The sequence below is a fragment of the Protopterus annectens genome, chromosome 1.part1 (genome assembly GCF_019279795.1).
Source record: "Protopterus annectens isolate FY-2018-M chromosome 1.part1, PAN1.0, whole genome shotgun sequence".
NCBI classification, from domain to species: domain Eukaryota; kingdom Metazoa; phylum Chordata; order Ceratodontiformes; family Protopteridae; genus Protopterus; species Protopterus annectens.
In genome coordinates this window covers 573,045,833-573,064,545 of record NC_056726.1, presented here as the reverse complement: position 1 = coordinate 573,064,545, position 18,713 = coordinate 573,045,833, and the positions used below count along the sequence as shown (strand labels likewise).

General features: G+C 38.4%; 1 protein-coding gene across 1 annotated transcript in view; it reads left to right on the top strand.

The window, feature by feature from the left end:
• Positions 1-18,713, top strand: part of LOC122813360 (coiled-coil domain-containing protein 80-like) — a 141,280-nt gene that overhangs the window by 107,997 nt on the left and 14,570 nt on the right. The window contains exon 4 of the mRNA XM_044085637.1: positions 7,576-7,712. Coding sequence (XP_043941572.1) covers positions 7,576-7,692 — 117 coding nt within the window. The 3' untranslated portion in view covers positions 7,693-7,712. The remainder of the gene's footprint in view (positions 1-7,575; positions 7,713-18,713) is intronic.

The window sequence follows — 18,713 nt, the reverse complement described above, 5'->3', positions numbered from 1 at the left end:
TTACTTTTATCCAGCCGTCTTTCTCTTGTTATACTATAAAACCTGTATTTCTTACAACTAAAAAAGTACTTGTTTATTTTAATAACTTTAACACACACATTCACCGAAAATAGTCCCCACACATTTAAAACACCCCTGACTGCACACTACACAAAAGTATTTTACTGTATATAACACACAGTTTATATCATGAAATGTTTTATACAAATGCTAATAAGTACAAAAATAGTTTTCCTTACAGTTAGTTTTCTCCATTTTACCTTTCTTCCTAACATTAATGATATAAAGTGGGGTATATGCTTTATTGTCCACTAACAAGTTTAACAGTCAACAAAAGTCAAGTGTTTTTCAGCCACTTTTTCTTACATTACCATATTTCACAAATGTGATAAGATGCTTTTTAATCTTCCATTTGTTCACTAATTTCAGAGTTGCTGGTTTTCCACCTGGTAATCTCCATCTCCTAACACCAGGCTCTGATTCAAGTCTAAGGTATTGCTGATTTTTCTAGTCAACTGCTGTGCTTTTTTCTGTCTCTCAAGCATTTTATTTTAGAACATTGGCAAAGATTTCACTGGCAAAGTCTCTCTGTGAACCTTACTGTCAGAAGAATGAGAAGTAGAGTCCCCTCCTGCTTGCTGACAAACTTTTCTTGGATAAACTTTTGTATTTCCTCTTTAACTTAAAACAAAGGACTTTGATCCTTCAGGACAAACACTCTAAAGACAGCTGGATACAGCAGCTTAAATCCCACACCTACCTCTCAATATTCTCTTATTATTGGGATAAATTTGCTTCTCTTCTGTCTGGTGTACAGTGAACAATCATTTTTACAAACACTCTGTTGTCTCTAATTTTTTTATACTTTGCCCTTCTGCCACAATTTTGTTAAGATCAACTCTATTTGCTAGTATGATTGTGTCCTTACTAATGTAGACCTTGGCTGCTTTCTCATGGCCAGGTTTGGAGCATATACATGGTGTGCCCTTTCAATTAACAGTTCCTGATGTGGCGTACCAGTCCAGTTGCTTCTTAGTACCTTCATAAAATTAATACAGTCTGGTATAGCAGAAAATCTCATATTTTCTTTATGTGCTCTGTCATCTAAGTCTACCATTTCTGAAACATTTCTTCTTGAACAGCAACATACCCAGCCAGCTTTTTCTTCATTTCTACCTTTGAGTTTTGTAGTTTTTATCATCTCATCTAAATATATGTTTAAAGCTTCTTCCATTTTTCCAGTTTTTAATTTTTTGAGTTGACATACTCCAATGTTTCATTTATTTTAATCAGCTCTGAGCACATCTGACTTATTTATTCCTGTAGATTAGATGGGCCAGATGTGTGGGAAGGTATCGGCTTACTGACACAGTAGTGAAGTGAGTAATGTTGCCATCTAACAGTGTACGCCTCAAATTTAGTTTCTGGCTGTACTTTCTTTTGTATGGAGTTTGACGGGCTTCTCTGTACCTGTATAGGTTTTCCCATGTGCTCTGTCTTTCTCCAATATGCAAAAGAATTTCACTTTAGGTAAGTGTGCAGTGTGTGTATGAAAATAATATCACTGATTTTTATCTGTGGAGGCACATGATAATGCAGTGCACATACATAATTCACTTCTGGGTAGGTGTAAAAAAATAAGAAGTCATTATCTTTGAAAAATAAGGCATAAAATGCTACACAGAACAGCCAGACCTCAGGTCCCTACAATCTAGGCTGTATAAGAGGATTTTGACATAAACTTAGTAATGGCATCTGCCCTAAACCTCACCTGGTCTGAAATTCAGAGGTGTGAATAAAGGTTGTTGTAGCTTGGTAAGGGGGTGGACATTCTGGTCATTTATTTCTTTAGCTTTCAAGGCAGACTTCAGTGGTGTGCACAGAAAGTCACTATAGCTTGCCTAATTGTAGTGACTTGTTAAGAACAAAAAAAATGTGTTTGTCATTGTTTTTTTTACTTTCCTGACATTCATACATTGGATGCATATACAGGTGGTTAATTTTTTAGGAGTTGAAGTAAGAAGGTATTATGTTATAAATCTGACAGCAACTGGATGAAATATGTTAAATGCTAAAGCATTTGACACCATTCCCCATTCAGGTATTATTGATAAGCTCACCAGCCTGGGCATAAACCCTTACGTCATAAGATGGATCACAAACTGGTCTCAGACAGATCCCATAAAGTAAGAGTAGCGGGATCTATGTCTGAATCCACACCAGTAATGAGTGGTGTGTCTCAGGGCTCTGTCCTGGGGCCCCTTCTGTTTGGCATATACTTCTCAGAAGTACAGGCAAGCACGGAAGGGCTGTGACTGACTAAGTTTGCGGACGACTGCAAACTGGGTGCTATAATAGTGTCTCCGGCTGACATGGAGATCCTCCAGAAGGGCCTAAATGAGACTGATGCATGGTGTCAGAGCCATGGTCTCAAGCTAAATGCAATAAAATGCATAGTAATCCCCTTTGGAAAAAACAGAGTACCTGCAAACTACAACATAGGAGGTAATCTCCTGAACTCTGAAGAAGAAGTAAGGGATCTAGGGACCCAAGTAGATAGTCAGCTTTCCTTTGATAACCATATTGTCAAAGTGGTTAGAAAATCCTTCTATGTGACCTATCTGATCACAAAAGGGGTTCGCATCAAGATCTAAGGATGTAATGGTGCCCCTCTACTCTTTCCACATCAGACCCATTATTGAGTACAATGTACCAATTGGAATGTACCTGGCTAGACATCTCCAGCAGCTGGAGAGACCACAGAGGTACCTAACCAAGAGGATTACTGGCCTCAAACAGTTGCCCTATGCAGCATGATTGAAAAAGCTAAGACTGTTCTCTGTTGCATACCTCTTTCTCAGAGGCGATCTTTGTCTAACTTACAGAGCCATGTCCAATCCAGAATTGTTGAACATGTTTCATCTTAGCAAAACCAAATCTACTCGAGCTACACGCTCTAGGGATATAAACCTCAACACAACAATGAATAGAACATGCTGGAGGGATAGATTTCCTTCGCAGAGACTTTCCTTACTATGGAACATGGTCCCGATCTACATAAGACAGAGCCCCTCACTATCACTCTTCAAGAGGAACCTTGATGAGTGGATGGGTAACAGAAAGTTCACACCGGGGATCACACCAACAGCACTACTAGATAGGGGCCAAGGGTACTAGCTGCTAGTACAAGGGTCTCGGGAACTATTAAAGGGGCGGTGAATACCGCACAACATGGCTGGGCTAATATATGCCTTCGGGCAGATAGCCCAGTACCAACCTATGAACCTATGTTACTGTGTTGTGTTTGTCCCAGTGTGATATCATAGTAACAAACAGTAGATGACTTTCTTTTTGGGGTTGGAGTGAGGAGGCATGCTGTATATAAGTTTGACAGCAGCTACTTGAAATGTATGATAGTGGCAATTTGTGCCTTCATTCCAGTTTAACAGTCACTTACCAGAGGGATACACAGAAGGTGACTTATTTTTTTGTGGGGGAAGCCAGACAGGCTATTGCCACATGGGATTTGTGCATCCTCACAAACATTTGTTGTCCTCTCAGATTATTATGAACTATTATTTTGTCAGACACAGCTTAAAACCACACACTAAGGGGTCCACATCAGTTAACTCCTGTATACAGCATCTCACTCACCACATCTGATGGTGCTGTTAAGCATGAATATTCATAAAACATCAACAAAAGGGTGTATCTCCAGGTTGGTACTATCTGACTCTGTCTGTACTTAACATTGCTTGCAATGGGCCTGCTGCGATCCGTATTAACAGAGACAGTGGATCTAAGAATCAAAAAGGGAATTATTTCCAATATTAAGGTCCTAAAGAATTTGAGATTGAGGTTAGCACCATCTTGGAGATGCACCCTTTTGTTGATGTTTTACAATTATACAACTTTAAAAAAAGGTGAGTTTTTTCCTTGCCCATAATTTTTTGTTCAGACCATAAATTAATCAAAAGATTGTAAGATAGATCTAAAATGCACCTCAAAGCATCTGTAACCCCATGGCTTCTGGGGGCCTAACAGTTTCCAAACCCCTAGCTTAATGTTATTACTTATTTATGCCATATATATTACACTGCACTCTTGGCCAGTTAGGGTATGTGAAAAGGATAAAGGAAAAAGGAAAGCCAAGGAGTAAGACTAAGGCATCATTAAGTCAAAATGGTAGAAAAAACTCTAAAATGTATCTCAGAAAATGTAGAAAAACTAAGGCTTAGTTCAGTTTTCTTTTATTGTTGTTACAGTGCAGTCACTCCCAGGAGGGGTGTGCTGAAAGAATGCAATAAAAAGCAAGACTGACGAGCAAGAATGAATTTCTGTCCTTATTCATGATTTTTTTCAGGACATTATTGAATCAAAAAGGAACAGGGAAAAAGTCTAAAACGATTGTCAGAATATGTGTAAAACCAATGGCTCGGCTTAATTCACTCACTTCCTCCACAGTTATTTACAGTCCAGCTTGGCCCAGTTAAGGTGCATTGATGAGATGTGGGAAAAGGGTGAATAATAACACAAAATGTATGAAAATGTAGAAAAAAGGTAAACTGACTATGAAGGGAGCCCATGATGGTGGGGGACGGGAAAGCCTGAGGGATGCGGTGGGTGGGGGACACCAGTGAGGTCTTCACCTAGGGTGCCATTCACCTAAGGCAGGCCCTACTAATTAGGCACTGATCAGATTATGTGAGTATGGTGCTAATTAGCAGCTGGTTAAGGTGACTAGTGATAAATTTACTCCTATAATGCTGATTGATTAAATGTCAAATATGGCATATAATATAATCAGAAAACAGTTTTTTGTAACAGAGATTCTGTATTACTAGACTGGCTAGTGGTTTATCATGCCTCTGATATTTTGCAAAGAAAATGATGCAACAGTTTTCTAAATCTTTCTGAATAATGAATCAGTTTATTTAATTATTTATTTGCTTAATAACTGGGTATGTGAGGTATTATTAGTCATGACTGAAGCCAAGAGACAAATATGGAATAAAGTAAAACAGGTTATTAACAAGATATACATATCAAAAACAATATGCAGTATGCTGTGGGCTAACCTTGGTCAACAGGTGATGAAATTAAGTAAAACAAGAATAATGGACTAATAACATGAATAGCACTTGGTTATCCATGGTAGATAAAGAGATTGTAGTGTAGAGGGTCTTACATACATGAGATAAGGAACACCTACAGATATAATATTAGTAAAAATACACAGCTGCATGACTCACAGTAAACAGAATGTTAATGCTAGCAGCAAAATACATGCAGTGCATGGAGCCTAGTGATTACACTCGGATATTCTGAAAAAGACAAACCAGTTAAGCACCAGAGTGGCACGTGACGTGACCCAGCCTCAACAAATGTTAAGCACCCCCTGCTTATGTTGTTAAAGTCGGGGTGTACCCTGTGCTGACTAGCAAATAACAGTGACAGAACAAAGGATTTGTTTCTACCTGCTGTCTGTACCCTTAATGTGTCCCTAGCTTCCTGTAAAAATCTTAGAAAATTACTAGAATAAGAGGATCTGTTCACCTGCATAATCTAGGATATGAACTCTGAAACTCAAATGTATGTCATTATTTAGCAACTTCAATCATCAGTGGTTTGTCCAAAAATCACAGATGTTATAAGGAACAGACCTAAAATATGAAGCAAGAATCTGGATGTACTATGAAAATATAAAATTGTTGGGTGGCATTAAAGGTGAGTGTAAATGTAACACACTGTGTCACACTACTTCTCTTGTCTGCACTCACTAAGTGTTTCATGGCTTTTAATGCTGGCAAAACATATGGCAATTTTACCTCTATAACTAATAATTCATGGAGAAGATAAAGCTCCATGTACTACAAAGAATTATGACCATTTCACCAATTATAACCCTTTATTATGGGTAATTGACATGGATGCGAAGCCCGAGGGACCAAACAAAGCCAACCGTGGGTAAATTTAGCATTACCCACACCCAGGCGTGGGTTATTGCTATTATACCATGACATTATTTAAGAATAGAAACTGTTACTTTTCTTAAATAATGGCATAGTATAATGCCTGTTTACTGCCCTTCCGCAGATGTCTGGCATCCGCGGCAGTTCTGATGTACTGCGCGCCTGCGCAGTACATCAGAGTTGAGCAAAAGCTGTGGAGAAAGCAAGATCTCCGTTGCTTTTTGTCTCGCTATGTTAAATGAGTTTAACATAGCGAGACAGTTAAAATAAGCAGCGGACATCTCCGTTGCTTATTTTAAACTGTCTCGCTATGTTAAACTCATTTAACATAGCGAGACTCAAAAAGCAACGGAGATCTTGCTTTCTCCGTTGCTTTTTAAACACTGCCTCGCTATGTTAAATGGGTTTAACATGGCGAGACAGCTTTAAAATAAGCAACGGAGATCTCTGTTGCTTATTTTAAAGCTGTCTCGCTATGTTAAACCCATTTAACATAGCGAGACAGTGTTTAAAAAAAACGAGTTATACTAATGGAAAAAAGTCCGAGCGACCGGACCTTTTTCCATTAGTATAACTCGATTTACAACGGGCACGCTGGCCAATCAGCGTGCACGTTTTGGGGGGATCATGGTATAATAAGCAGGTTATGATCAGCGACACAATCACAATCTTCTGCATAGAACATTAGTCAGGATCTCTACATTAGTTGCAGAAAGAGGTCACACAGGCGAAAATCCAACAGGGTTTTCCTACAAAAGAACAGATTAGATAAATTTCTACTAGAAGAAGTTGAGTTGCAGACTGCAGGGAGTTACTTGAGAAGATACATTCAGCTACAAATAAACCAAATAAAGTTGTCTCTCTTTGTTATTCTGTTGGAATAGTTTTGTTTTTTTACAGATAGCTACTTTATGAAGTAGACTGACATACTTATTTTATCCAACCAAACCCCAAAGAACAGTTTTTAAAAGCAAGCCAGTAATTATGAATAAGCACCAGAACCAACCACAAGGAACCCTAACAACTACATAACTTTCAATAAGTAAGACTGCAGCAAATGGTATCAGTTTAATGAAGAAAGACTGAAGACACCAGCAGAGTAGTTTGGTAACACTAGGTATCATTCTGAGTCAAGCTGGTTTGATTTGTGGTCCACAGTTTCAAATGCTGAAGAGCTGTTAGCGTTTGCTGGGCTGTTTTATGTGCCATTCTGCATTTCTTCAATCCACAGGCTATAAGATGTCACTGTTGAAGTCTGTTTTGTCAAAGGACTTGTCACTTCTATAGCCATTTTCTTTGAAATAAAGCTAGATAGATACTAGAAGAAGGACTTGATGTATCATAATATTTAACTTTAGTCAATTTCAGAATTAAAAACAGAATATATCCAGCTAGTACTGGTCACACTGCTGTCAGTACATGTTCTTTCTGGCTCCAAACTGTTTACAACAGTGCAATTAACTATATTGTGCTTTCAACAAAATGTATTTTGAATGAAATTATGCTGAATAGTGACCCTGTGCTGGTATCCAATATTGTATTGTTGTAGCAGAAATAAGTTGAACATATTTAACTTGTCCTATATTCTACATTTCTGCAACAGAAATATTTTGACAGACCAGCTTCAATACAAGATTTAATGAGAACATTTGATGCATTTCCATCAAGAGAACCAGATGCTCTGCAAAACAAGAAATACACAATCACCTTTCAGACGTAGATTGCCTACAAAGTTCTGAGGTGTGTATCTTGTGGTAAGGGAAATGTATTTTTTATCAGTGTATTTAGTTCGGTTTAACTACATTATTTATGTTTTATGTGTACAGCCTGTAAACCAATTTGATTCTGCAATCTGCAGTTGGGTACCACTGAAGGGGACTTCACAAAGGGGGATTGTGAAGTGAGTAGTATACATTCCCAGTTAGGTGATATATTACACCTATGTTTACGTTTCGCTGTGGTTGCCTTATAACACGATGATGTGAAGAGGTTTGAACCCTGGAGTACTACAGTAAATAATATCCAAGAACCTGTTCACTTGTTGTAACCATATGTCCCAAAGAGCTGTTGCAAATTTCTCTGTAACTGTATTACTGAAGTGTACATGGTACTTAGATAGCATATCATTTTGAAGAAACACAAAAAGTTGCTAAAAGGCACCAACAGTCACTGATAAATCCAAAAGGTAACTTTGTAGAAACGGCCACACAATGCAGAAGTGCTTTTCACCAATTTAATAGAAAACAATAAATCCAACAATAACACAGTTCAACACATATATACGTTTTTGTTTCATAAGACTTCATCAGATGCAGACTGGATAAAACAATCATTGTTTTATCCAGTCTACATCTGATGAAGTCTTATGAAACGAAAACATATATATGTGTTGAACTGCGTTATTGTTGGATTTGTTTTCTATTAAATTGGAGAAAAGCACTTCTGCGTTGTGTGGCCTTTTCTACAAGGTTACCTTTTGGATATATCATTTTGAAGCTTAACTGCTGTAATGAATACCTTGAGCTAAAGCAAGGAGCATCTTTTTTAGCAGTTAATATCAAGATATAAAGAAATCACAGCAAAAAGGGCCACAGGACTGCCTTCCAAATTTTAATTTATAATTTGTTATGTATAGTTTATGTGTTTACCTATGAGCCATCAGCAATCTTTTTTTTTTTTTTTGGCTCACCATTTACTGTAAATTGAATTTCAAAGACAGTGGGATGAAAAACCTGTAAAATTTGAAAAAAATATATTTGTTTGTAGGGGGAGGCAAGTCCATCCTGCACCCTTGATGTGGAGGGCTCTCCCTCAACTCCTCAAAATTATATATAGCAACTCAACAGTTGAATCACAGTGGACAAAAGGGGAAAAAAACAAAGATTACACTGCTGGCTTGCACAGTACAACACTCTGAGGTGAAACTCACCATGGCATAAAACATTCCAACAAGAACAGTCATCCAAACAGACAGCAATAATTTGTTGGATAGCTATAGTTTACCAGGCAACCTAAAGAATTAAGATGTCACACAAAAGGGGCACGAACATTAATAAATGAATAGAATTGATGCTACAAGGTATGAGAACATAAAAGGAAATAAAGATAAAAAGTGTCAATATTTTAATGGTATTATAGAATGATGATTACCTATATTCTGAGGAATAATTTCTGGAATATATTGTTCATTGTGTATACCAAGTTCTATTTTATTGCTCAGATTACATGACTTATGGCTTCAAGTTTTGCAAATACTGTGTATTATAACATAAAATTAGATTTTCTCTTCAATGCACTTATTATTGGCTGTTTATTCTGTTTGCACACAGCATCAATATTTACGAATTTTCTGTTATTTCAGTGAACACAGATATAATGGGTTTAATTTATTTTCTACTTGAACATGCTTATGTAAAGTACGTGAAGAATAAACACTCTTTCAGTGTTATTAATGATTTTGTTTGTATAAGTGTCAAAGGAAAAGATATACTTTAAAAATGATCAAAACACGGTAGGTTCAGGTTAAGGCACTTTAATCTTGCAGCAAGGAGACAAAAACGTGCTAATACAGAGTTTGTCTAACCAGAAACAGGAAATGCATTCATTTTTATAGGTTATCAAATTAATCCTGTCCTACCATGCTGACGTAACGAATTACCACCTGTTGGTCATCATCTGCTGACCATCTTTCCCATGATTTTCTGCTGATTTAAACAATTTTTATGTGAAACATCCTGAGGAAAACAACATGGCCTTGGTTACTTTCAGTTGGATACTTGTTATGTTACATTCAAGATACTATAGCCAAATTGAACACAATGCTAGCAGTACATTTCTCTAAAAAGCCTTTGTCTAACTTATCTCTAAACTACTGCAGCTGCAGAGGTTCCCATCTGTCTGGAATCATTACATTTATTAAATGGTATATTGTCTATTCATATGCTTCTGACCTAGCAGATTAACAAGTGCTTCTCAAGTACATTTCCACAAGGCATAAACAAGAATATTGCTGTGCTAGCAGTTACTAGGTCAGAGGGCAACTTGCAAGTTTCAGTAAGCATGCTGCAGTCTCAATAAGGCATATTTTGGTCTCATATGAAACTCAATTTATGTAAATCACAGTGCATAAGAAATAGAATGAAAAGCATATTAAAAACACTTGATTATTAATTTGTCATTAAGCATACACATATTAATACATATTTTTCTAACATCTCCCTCCTGTTAATACTTTTTATTCTATTTTCAAAAAAGGATAAACAGTTTGCTTCTTTTCCTAACCTCTTCCATTTAGGATTTGCAGTTAAGAAAGTCATTTAGTTTAAACTTTTATGAAAGCGTCTCACATTCTAGCAGCTCTTCAAATTCAGTACTTTGATACATAGTTTCAGATACGGATATATCTATGAATTCCTTAATTAATTTATTCATGCCGGGGATTCCGCAACAAATACAAGCTCCTATTAGGAGTAAACCTACCCCAATAGCAATCAGTATGTTCATAAAGATGGAGCCCCCCCCCCCCCAAAGGCATTCTGAAAAAACTCTGTCAGAGGGTTTGGGCCTGGTTTGGTCATGGCCGACACTTGCTAAATCACCTCGAGATGGTCATTTATCTCATGCTGATGGTCAGGAATGAACGCACAGCATTCTTCTTTGATTAAAGTGCAAGTTCCGCCTCTTGCCACTAGGGTGAAGTCAAGAGCCATTCGGTTTTGAAGCACTACAGTTCTCATGGCATTCAGTTCATCAGTTATCAGTTCAAGGGCAGAAAAAGTTGCATTACTCATTATTTCGAGAAGTTTAGACAGTTTTCACAGTTCCCATATTGATTTGACTCCGCCATACATGGGTGATATACCTGCCCAGGATATAACAGCATCGCTCAAGTCCATGTGCACAAGTTTGGTACCCACATTACGATGGTCTTTCCACCCTGCTTCGATTCGTCCCACTGGATTCTCCGGTTTCTTAACAGTCTTTTTGGATACGTCTCGAGTATTTCGAATACTCTCTTGAGGCAAAGCTGCAGTGTGTCGGATGGCCGGAACCAGGTATCCCAAAAAACAACTGCCAGACCAATTCTCAGGTAACCATTTGTATGCCTTTTTCCCACATACAAAATAACAGTCCTCTACTTTTGTCATCACTTTGTTACGAAATGACTGCCCTGCATGAAACATTTTCTTATCTATCACTGATAGCTGTTTGAAAAGTACAGGATTATGCTGTACCTGATCAAGAGTTTTATGCATAGATTTCAAAAATGAGTCGTAATCTGTACTACAAGATCCACTCAAAACATTTGGTTTTCTATAACATTTGTACTGTACAGTAACATTACATTTACTCCACCCAACTTGGATGGAGTCATTTTTATAAAAACATACAATTCCTTTTTGTGTCACAGGCAAATACAGTGCTACCTTATCTTGTGCTTTAATAGCAACTGTGTCAAAAACCAGATTTTCCCAGGTCTCATTGACCCCTAGGGGGATAGCAGTCATTAACAAACCCCCGTATGCTCTTGGTATGGCCGTACAGACCCAGCAGTTCGAAACATTGAAAGTCTCTGCGTATACACGTGTAATTGCCTGATAAGTGTTAAAGTTCAGATGCCAGTCTATGTTTGGTTCATTACGTCTAATCAGTTCAACCTTTGTGGCAGGAAAAAAGTATGGCCACAGCAAAAAGAACAGTGTGATCAATATTGCAACAAAACAATCATTACAAGTTTTTTGAAATTGCTCAGTGTCTCTACTCACTCTGTATCTGGCCATTTTGTTCTTGTTGTGCAACAGTAACAAAGTTTTTGTCCAGTTCAAAGTTTTTAACCAGTTTACAGTGTGTCAAATGGATCCAAGAAGCTCGTTCCGTGATTTTGAATGCGGTGGGTGTTGACAGCAGTACCTGGTACGGACCTTCCCACTTCGGAGAGCTCCAATTCTTCCGTTTCGTAATCTTCACCCAGACCCAAGTGCCTGGGGCTACTGGTGCTTCCGATTTTGGTTGCTCTTTATCTGAAACAGAATTTAACTGCAAAAGTTTGTTATTCAAAAATCTCCTCATATATCCTGCAAGTGAACTGTCAGCCTTCTGCTCTGTAGACATGAGAGGTTTCCACTGAGATGTGTAATATGCCCTCCCAAACAAAGTTTCAAAAGGAGATAATCCCTTTACAATTGGAACAGTTCTCATACTCAACAGTGCTAAAGACAAACAGTGCACCCAATTTTTCTGTGTTTCTTCTATCAATTTCCTAAGTCTATTCTTCAGTACCTCATTATGTCGCTCTACTAACCCTGCAGATTGGGGGTGATACGCACAGTGATTCTTTAACGATATTCCGAAGTAACGACTAAGTTGTTGGATTGTTTGGTTCACGAAATGTGTCCCGTTATCACTATAAATCTTTTCCAGTATCCCAAATCTGGGTATAATTTCTTTAACAAGGACCTTTGCAACTGTAGCTGCATCTGGGTTTTTAGGTGGAAACGCTTCTACCCATTTGGAAAACATGTCTATAATAACTAGGCAGTATTTCTTATTCTCACATTTATTCAATTCTATGAAGTCCATTAAAATAGTATGGAAAGGATATGGTGGTGTTGGAAAATTCTCTCGCTTAGGCTTCAATGCCCCTTGTGCATGATGCTTGTTACAAACATGGCATACTGCACAAAATTTTTTTTGTATAGTTTGTAAACCCATAGGTTGTAAACATTCGATTCACTAACTGTACCATCCCCCCTGTTGGGACATGGCTCTGCCCATGGCTGAACAATGCTGCATATCTAAATAAATTAGATGGCAAAATCGGTTTCTTTTCCTTGGAGATGTACAGTCCCTTTTCGAGGATTGCTCCTCGTTTTATCCTCTTTTGTTTCTCAAGATTTGTAGTAAGTGTCTGCATTGTTTTCAACATTTCTAAATCTAAAGTCTCTGAGGGTTGTAATTCCTCGCTCAAAAGAAAAGTTTCTGTGGCTGAAGCTGCCTGCTTTGCAGCTGTATCAGCCCGTGCATTACCTTTTGAAATTCTATCCTGTTGTTTTGTATGAGCTACGCATTTGCAAATAGCTACTTTCTTAGGTAACTGGACTGAATCTAACAAATCTAAAATAAGTTGCGCATGATTAATCGGTTTACCAGTAGATGTTATCATTCCTCTATTTTTCCACTGTTGCACAAAAACATGTACAGTAGAAAAAGCATACTGGCTGTCAGTATAAATGTTCACTTTCTTACCTTTTGCTAAGGTACATGCCCTCGTTAAGGCAATCAATTCTGCTGCTTGTGCAGATAAGTTGTGTGGCAAAGATTTTGCTTCTAAAGTTTCAGTATCAGAAACGACTGCATACCCCACTAGGTTCTGTCCTGCAGGACCCCTCCTGCACGAGCCATCCACATAGCATGTCACCTCGGCATCATCCAAGGGAACACCCGTAAGGTCTTGTCTATGTAATGTCTTTTGCTCAATCTCCTGCAGGCAGCAGTGCGGTTTGCCATCTACAAGGGTTGGAAGCAAAGTTGACGGATTCAAAGTTGTGCATCGTTCAATTGTCATATGAGGTTGGCCCAACAGAATGGTCATACAAGAAAGATGCCTAGCTGGAGAAAGATATGCTACTTTTTCTTGCAGTAAAATAATTGGAACTGCATGAGGCACTTTCAATGTGAGGGGGTGGAATAATACTACTGAGGCTGATTGCAGCTGCAACTACTGCTTGTACACAGTGGGGCAAAGACCGCGCCACTGGATCTAACTGTGATGAATAATAAGCTATGGGGCGTTGTTTGTCCCCATGTTGCTGTGTCAACACTGATGTCATATAACCTTGCTTATAATCTACAGTTTGAATAAACTGCTTGTTGTAGTTTGGTAATCCTAAAACTAAGGATGATGCTATCAATTGTTTCAGCTTACAGAAAGCTGCTTCTGCTTCATGTGTCCATTGTAATAAATCCTGTGCAGCCATCGGCTTTTTAAATATTAAATCAGCCAGTGGAGCAGATTCCAAAGCATAGTTTGGTATCCAACTCCGACAAAAATTAGTAGTTCCCAGGAAGGACATCATTTCCTTCTTGGTAGTTGGTCTAGGTGCTTGTAAAATCGCTGTTTTTCTGTCTTCATCTAATATTCTACCTTCTTTGGATATTACATTTCCTTAGTATTTAACTTGTTTTCTCCAAAGCTGTAACTTGTCTTTGTTTACTTTGTGACCTTGAGTAGCTAAAAATTGTAACACAGCTATCGTGTCTTCTTTGCATTCTTGCTGGGTGGGGGCTGCCAGCAGAATGTCGTCTACATAAAGTAGAATCTGACTACCTTTCGGTGGGATAAATCCCGCCAGGTTGCTTGCCATTTCTTGTGCAAATATCGTTGGACTTTCACAATACCCCTGTGGTAATCTGGTATATGTGTACCGCTTTCCCTGAAATGTAAATGCAAACCAATATTGGCTGTCAGGGTGTATCGGTATCCAGAAAATGCATTACTTATGTCTACCACTGAAAAATATTTCTGTTCTGGCTTTAAATCATTCAGTAAGGTGTGCGGATCTGGCACCATTGCTGCTCTGGGTATAACTGCATTATTTACTGCTTGTAAGTCTTGGACCATACGCCATTCCCCGTTTGCTTTCTTGACAGGAAATAAAGGTGTGTTACATAGTGAATCAGGGGATTCTATTAAGACTCCTTCCTTGAGTAAGGCTGCTATGATAGGTTTGATTCCTAATTCTGCATCCTTTCTCAAGGGATACTGTCTTTTCTGGGGTCTAAAAGCTGACTTTGACATTATGGTAACTAGTCCTGCTGTTCGTATTAGTCCTACATCTGATTTCCCTGCTGACCAGAGAATGTCTGGTATGTCTTGCAAGGCTTTTTCCTCTTCTTCCAATAATAGTAATACTCAGCTATCCTCACTAGCCTGTGAGTGTACAGCTGGGTGTGTCTGTGTGATCCAATTCAATTTCTGTTTCTGTACTCCTTGTTCTGAGAGTTCTAGTTCTGTCTGTTTTTCCCACCTCGTGACTTTCTCACCTAAGTCTGCCCATTTTAAAGTTTTATTCTTAGTCAAACTAACATGGAGCAGTCAATTAGATTTGTAGAGTGTTAAAAATTCCTGGGGCAATGAACAGCTTGCTACACTGTTCCCTTCTGCATCCCAGTACAAATTTTGCAATACCAGCCTGTTTGCATGGTTCTGAAACAATTCTTGTTCATAATCTTTATCAGGACCTGGTCTATTACAGTAATATAGAGTACAATGCAACAAATGCTGTTTGTCAATGTCGAGGGAGGGGAACTTGCTGATAGCTACATTCATTAGTTCTTCGGTTACTGCCCCTGGATCAGTCGTAACCAAGTCCTGGCTGTTCCAATAATGCATTTCACCCTCTGGTCGCACTACAAAAGTTTCCATTTGTCGCTGTGCTTCCATACCCTGCATGGTTGGAACTACTGCTATGCCAAATATCTGCATTAAATCTCTACCCAAAAGATTCACTGGGCATTTTGCAGAAACTACAATTTTACTTTTCTGAGTCATCCCTGAAACAGGGTCTACTATTGTAATGTCACGGGAGAGTGGCTCCCGATATAGCTGTCCATTAGCCGCTTTCACTAGTATATAGTCTGGTGATTCTGTATCTTCCGGTAGTTTGGAAGGGTGTATCAGGGTGCATGAGGCCCCTGAGTCACACAAAAATTTAACTTCCCTCCCCTCTACCAGAAGTGTCATTTCCGGTTTTGTGTCTGCTAAGTAAAGGTCTAAGCTCAAAAGAGCTAGGTCCAAAATTTCATTTTCTTCTACGTCTGTGTATTCATATACATCCTCTACCCCTTGTGTCACATCCTCTTCTCCTGCTATCACATTTACACTTACCTTTTCCTGCTCACTTTCACCCAATGATTCTTGACTATCATATAGTCATTCCTCATCCTCATTATTTTCTGTAGTCGCCTTCTTATTTAGCCTGCAATCCCTTGCTAAATGTCCTTTTTTCCCGCACTTAAAACACTCACCCTTTTTCTTCTTTCTTCAAAATCTTCTGATCGTTTGTCAGATTGTTTATTTCCCTGGGTATTTTTCTTACCCTTTTTCCCAGTTTGTACTACAAATACTTCTGACACATCTTCTGCTGAAAACACTTGGGTTTTCTTTTTCTTTTTACTATTAAAATGTCTTTCTGCATGTCTAGCATATTCAAGTAAGGCCTGTAACCTACTTGTTCGGTGATCTATCATATGCTTCGTAATGAAGCTACTAATGGGTGCAATGCACCCTTTCAAAAATGCATTTTTCAATTGTTGTTCATACGGGGAATCATTCGCTTGATTTTCAGGAACTGTCATGCCACTATGATTGTTAACGCATTCTAATAATCTGGCATAGTACCATCTACTGTTTCTTTTTCCTGCTCTATGCATTGATTAATACAAGTCCAATCAGCCCTAGGCTTCCACTTTTCAGAGATTCGGTCTGTCAGACCTTTCACTCTGCCATCCAGTTCTGCATCAGTATGTGGGAGTGGTCTAAGTTGTGCGTCACAAGGATTCCAGCTGCCACAAATCATGTGCCAATCTGGACCTACAATTTGTCTAACTACTTTTTCTACTTCCTCTCCATTCAAATGGTAACTTAATCTCATACCCTGTAAATCTTCTAAAAACTTCCTAAAATTCACTTTTGGGTGGGGAATACCTTCTGTGGCTTTCCGTATATCTTCCGGTGTCCACGGTCTATAAACTAAAAGAGTCGTATCCTGTCCTGCCTGTACTGCCTCAGGATTCGGTACTTCTATGAGCGGACATATCTCTTCTTCATTCATAGCTTGTGATGCTCTATTTAACTCATTTAATTAAATTTCCCTCCTCAAGTTGTGTGTTTGAGACCTGGTCTCGATGGGATCCCTGACAAACGGTTGTGCTTTTGCAGGGACAGCTGGGTATAGCGGAGGTGGATCAGCTCATCCACTCGCTTCATATTCTGGTAATGGAAGTGGAGGGGGCGAAGGAGGGGCCATCGCTATTACTAAATGATTATCTTCTTTGTCTAAAAACATCGTTTTTGAATTTTTAATTCTTTGCTCCCTACGATTTGCTTCCTCAAGCCACCTGTGTGCCTGAGGGACTCCTAATTGTCTCTGCTTTTTTAATTTGCCTTTTGCGTCTATTTTTAACTGTTTTACAAGTTTCATAAGTGCGAGTTTATCTAAATTACTCTCGAATTTGTACTTATCGACCCATTTGGTATAATATTTAACATTATCGGAACGCTGTAATTGCATATACTTCACGTCTTCAGTTAGGGGCGTGTCCCGGGAACTTTTTGTGCACTGATTTCCCATTGGTGTCTTAGCTAAGCTGTAAATTGTTACATAACCCTTTCTATCACATGGTACCGCAAATCTACACCTTTTTCACAGTTTATCTAGAATAACTGTCTACCTATTCTGTTTCCCTGATCTATGACAAAAAACAGTAACACGTTCTTCTGTCTCTAATTTGCATAAGCAATTTATCTGACAAAAAAAAGAATAGTTCTGTAACTAGTCCCTGATCTTGAAACAAAAATAAGGTAAATCCTCCTTACCTGACCCTCCGTGAGTTGATCCACCGGATCGTTGACTTGTTCTCCAATCCCAAATCAGAAACAGTGGCTGGCCTCTTTCGAATGACAATTCATTTGGAGGTCTTTCAAAGCAGAAGAGCCGATTTGGCCTCTTCTCCGTACGGATGCATGCACCCGGCCCAATTCTGACCTAGGTCCAGAGCGAGAGATACGTATTCCGGCTCGAAGGACCAATCTGTCAAAGGAAAAGATATACTTTAAAAATGATCAAAACACGGTAGGTTCAGGTTAAGGCACTTTAATCTTGCAGCAAGGAGACAAAAACGTGCTAATACAGAGTTTGTCTAACCAGAAACAGGAAATGCATTCATTTTTATAGGTTATCAAATTAATCCTGTCCTACCATGCTGGCGTAACGAATTATCACCTTTTGGTCATCATCTGCTGACCATTTTTCCCATAATTTTCTGCTGATTTAAACAATTTTTATGTGAAACATCCTGAGGAAAACAACATGGCCTTGGTTACTTTCAGTTAGATACTTGTTATGTTGCATTCAAGATACTATAGCTAAATTGAACACAATGCTAGCAGTTCATTTCTCTAAAAAGCCTTTGTCTAACTTATCTCTAAACTACTGCAGCTGCAGAGGTTCCCATCCTCTGAACAAGGCTGTCTGTCTGAAATCATTACATTTATTAAATGGTATATTGTCTATTCATATGCTTCTGACCTAGCAGATTAACACCTGCTTCTCAAGTACATTTCCACAAGGCATAAACAAGAATATTGCTGTGCTAGCAGTTACTAGGTCAGAAGGCAACTTGCCAGGTTCAGTAAGCATGCTGCAGTCTCAATAAGGCATATTTTGGTCTCATATGAAACTCAATTTATATAAATCACAGTGCATAAGAAATAAAATGAAAAGCATATTAAAAACACTTGATTATTAATTTGTCATTAAGCATACACATATTAATACATATTTTTCTAACATCTCCCTCCTGTTAATACTTTTTATTCTATTTTCAAAAAAGGATAAACAGTTTGCTTCTTTTCCTAACCTCTTCCATTTAGGATTTGCGTTAAGAAAGTCATTTAGTTTAAACTTTTATGAAAGCGTCTCACATTCTAGCAGCTCTTCAAATTCAGTACTTTGATACATA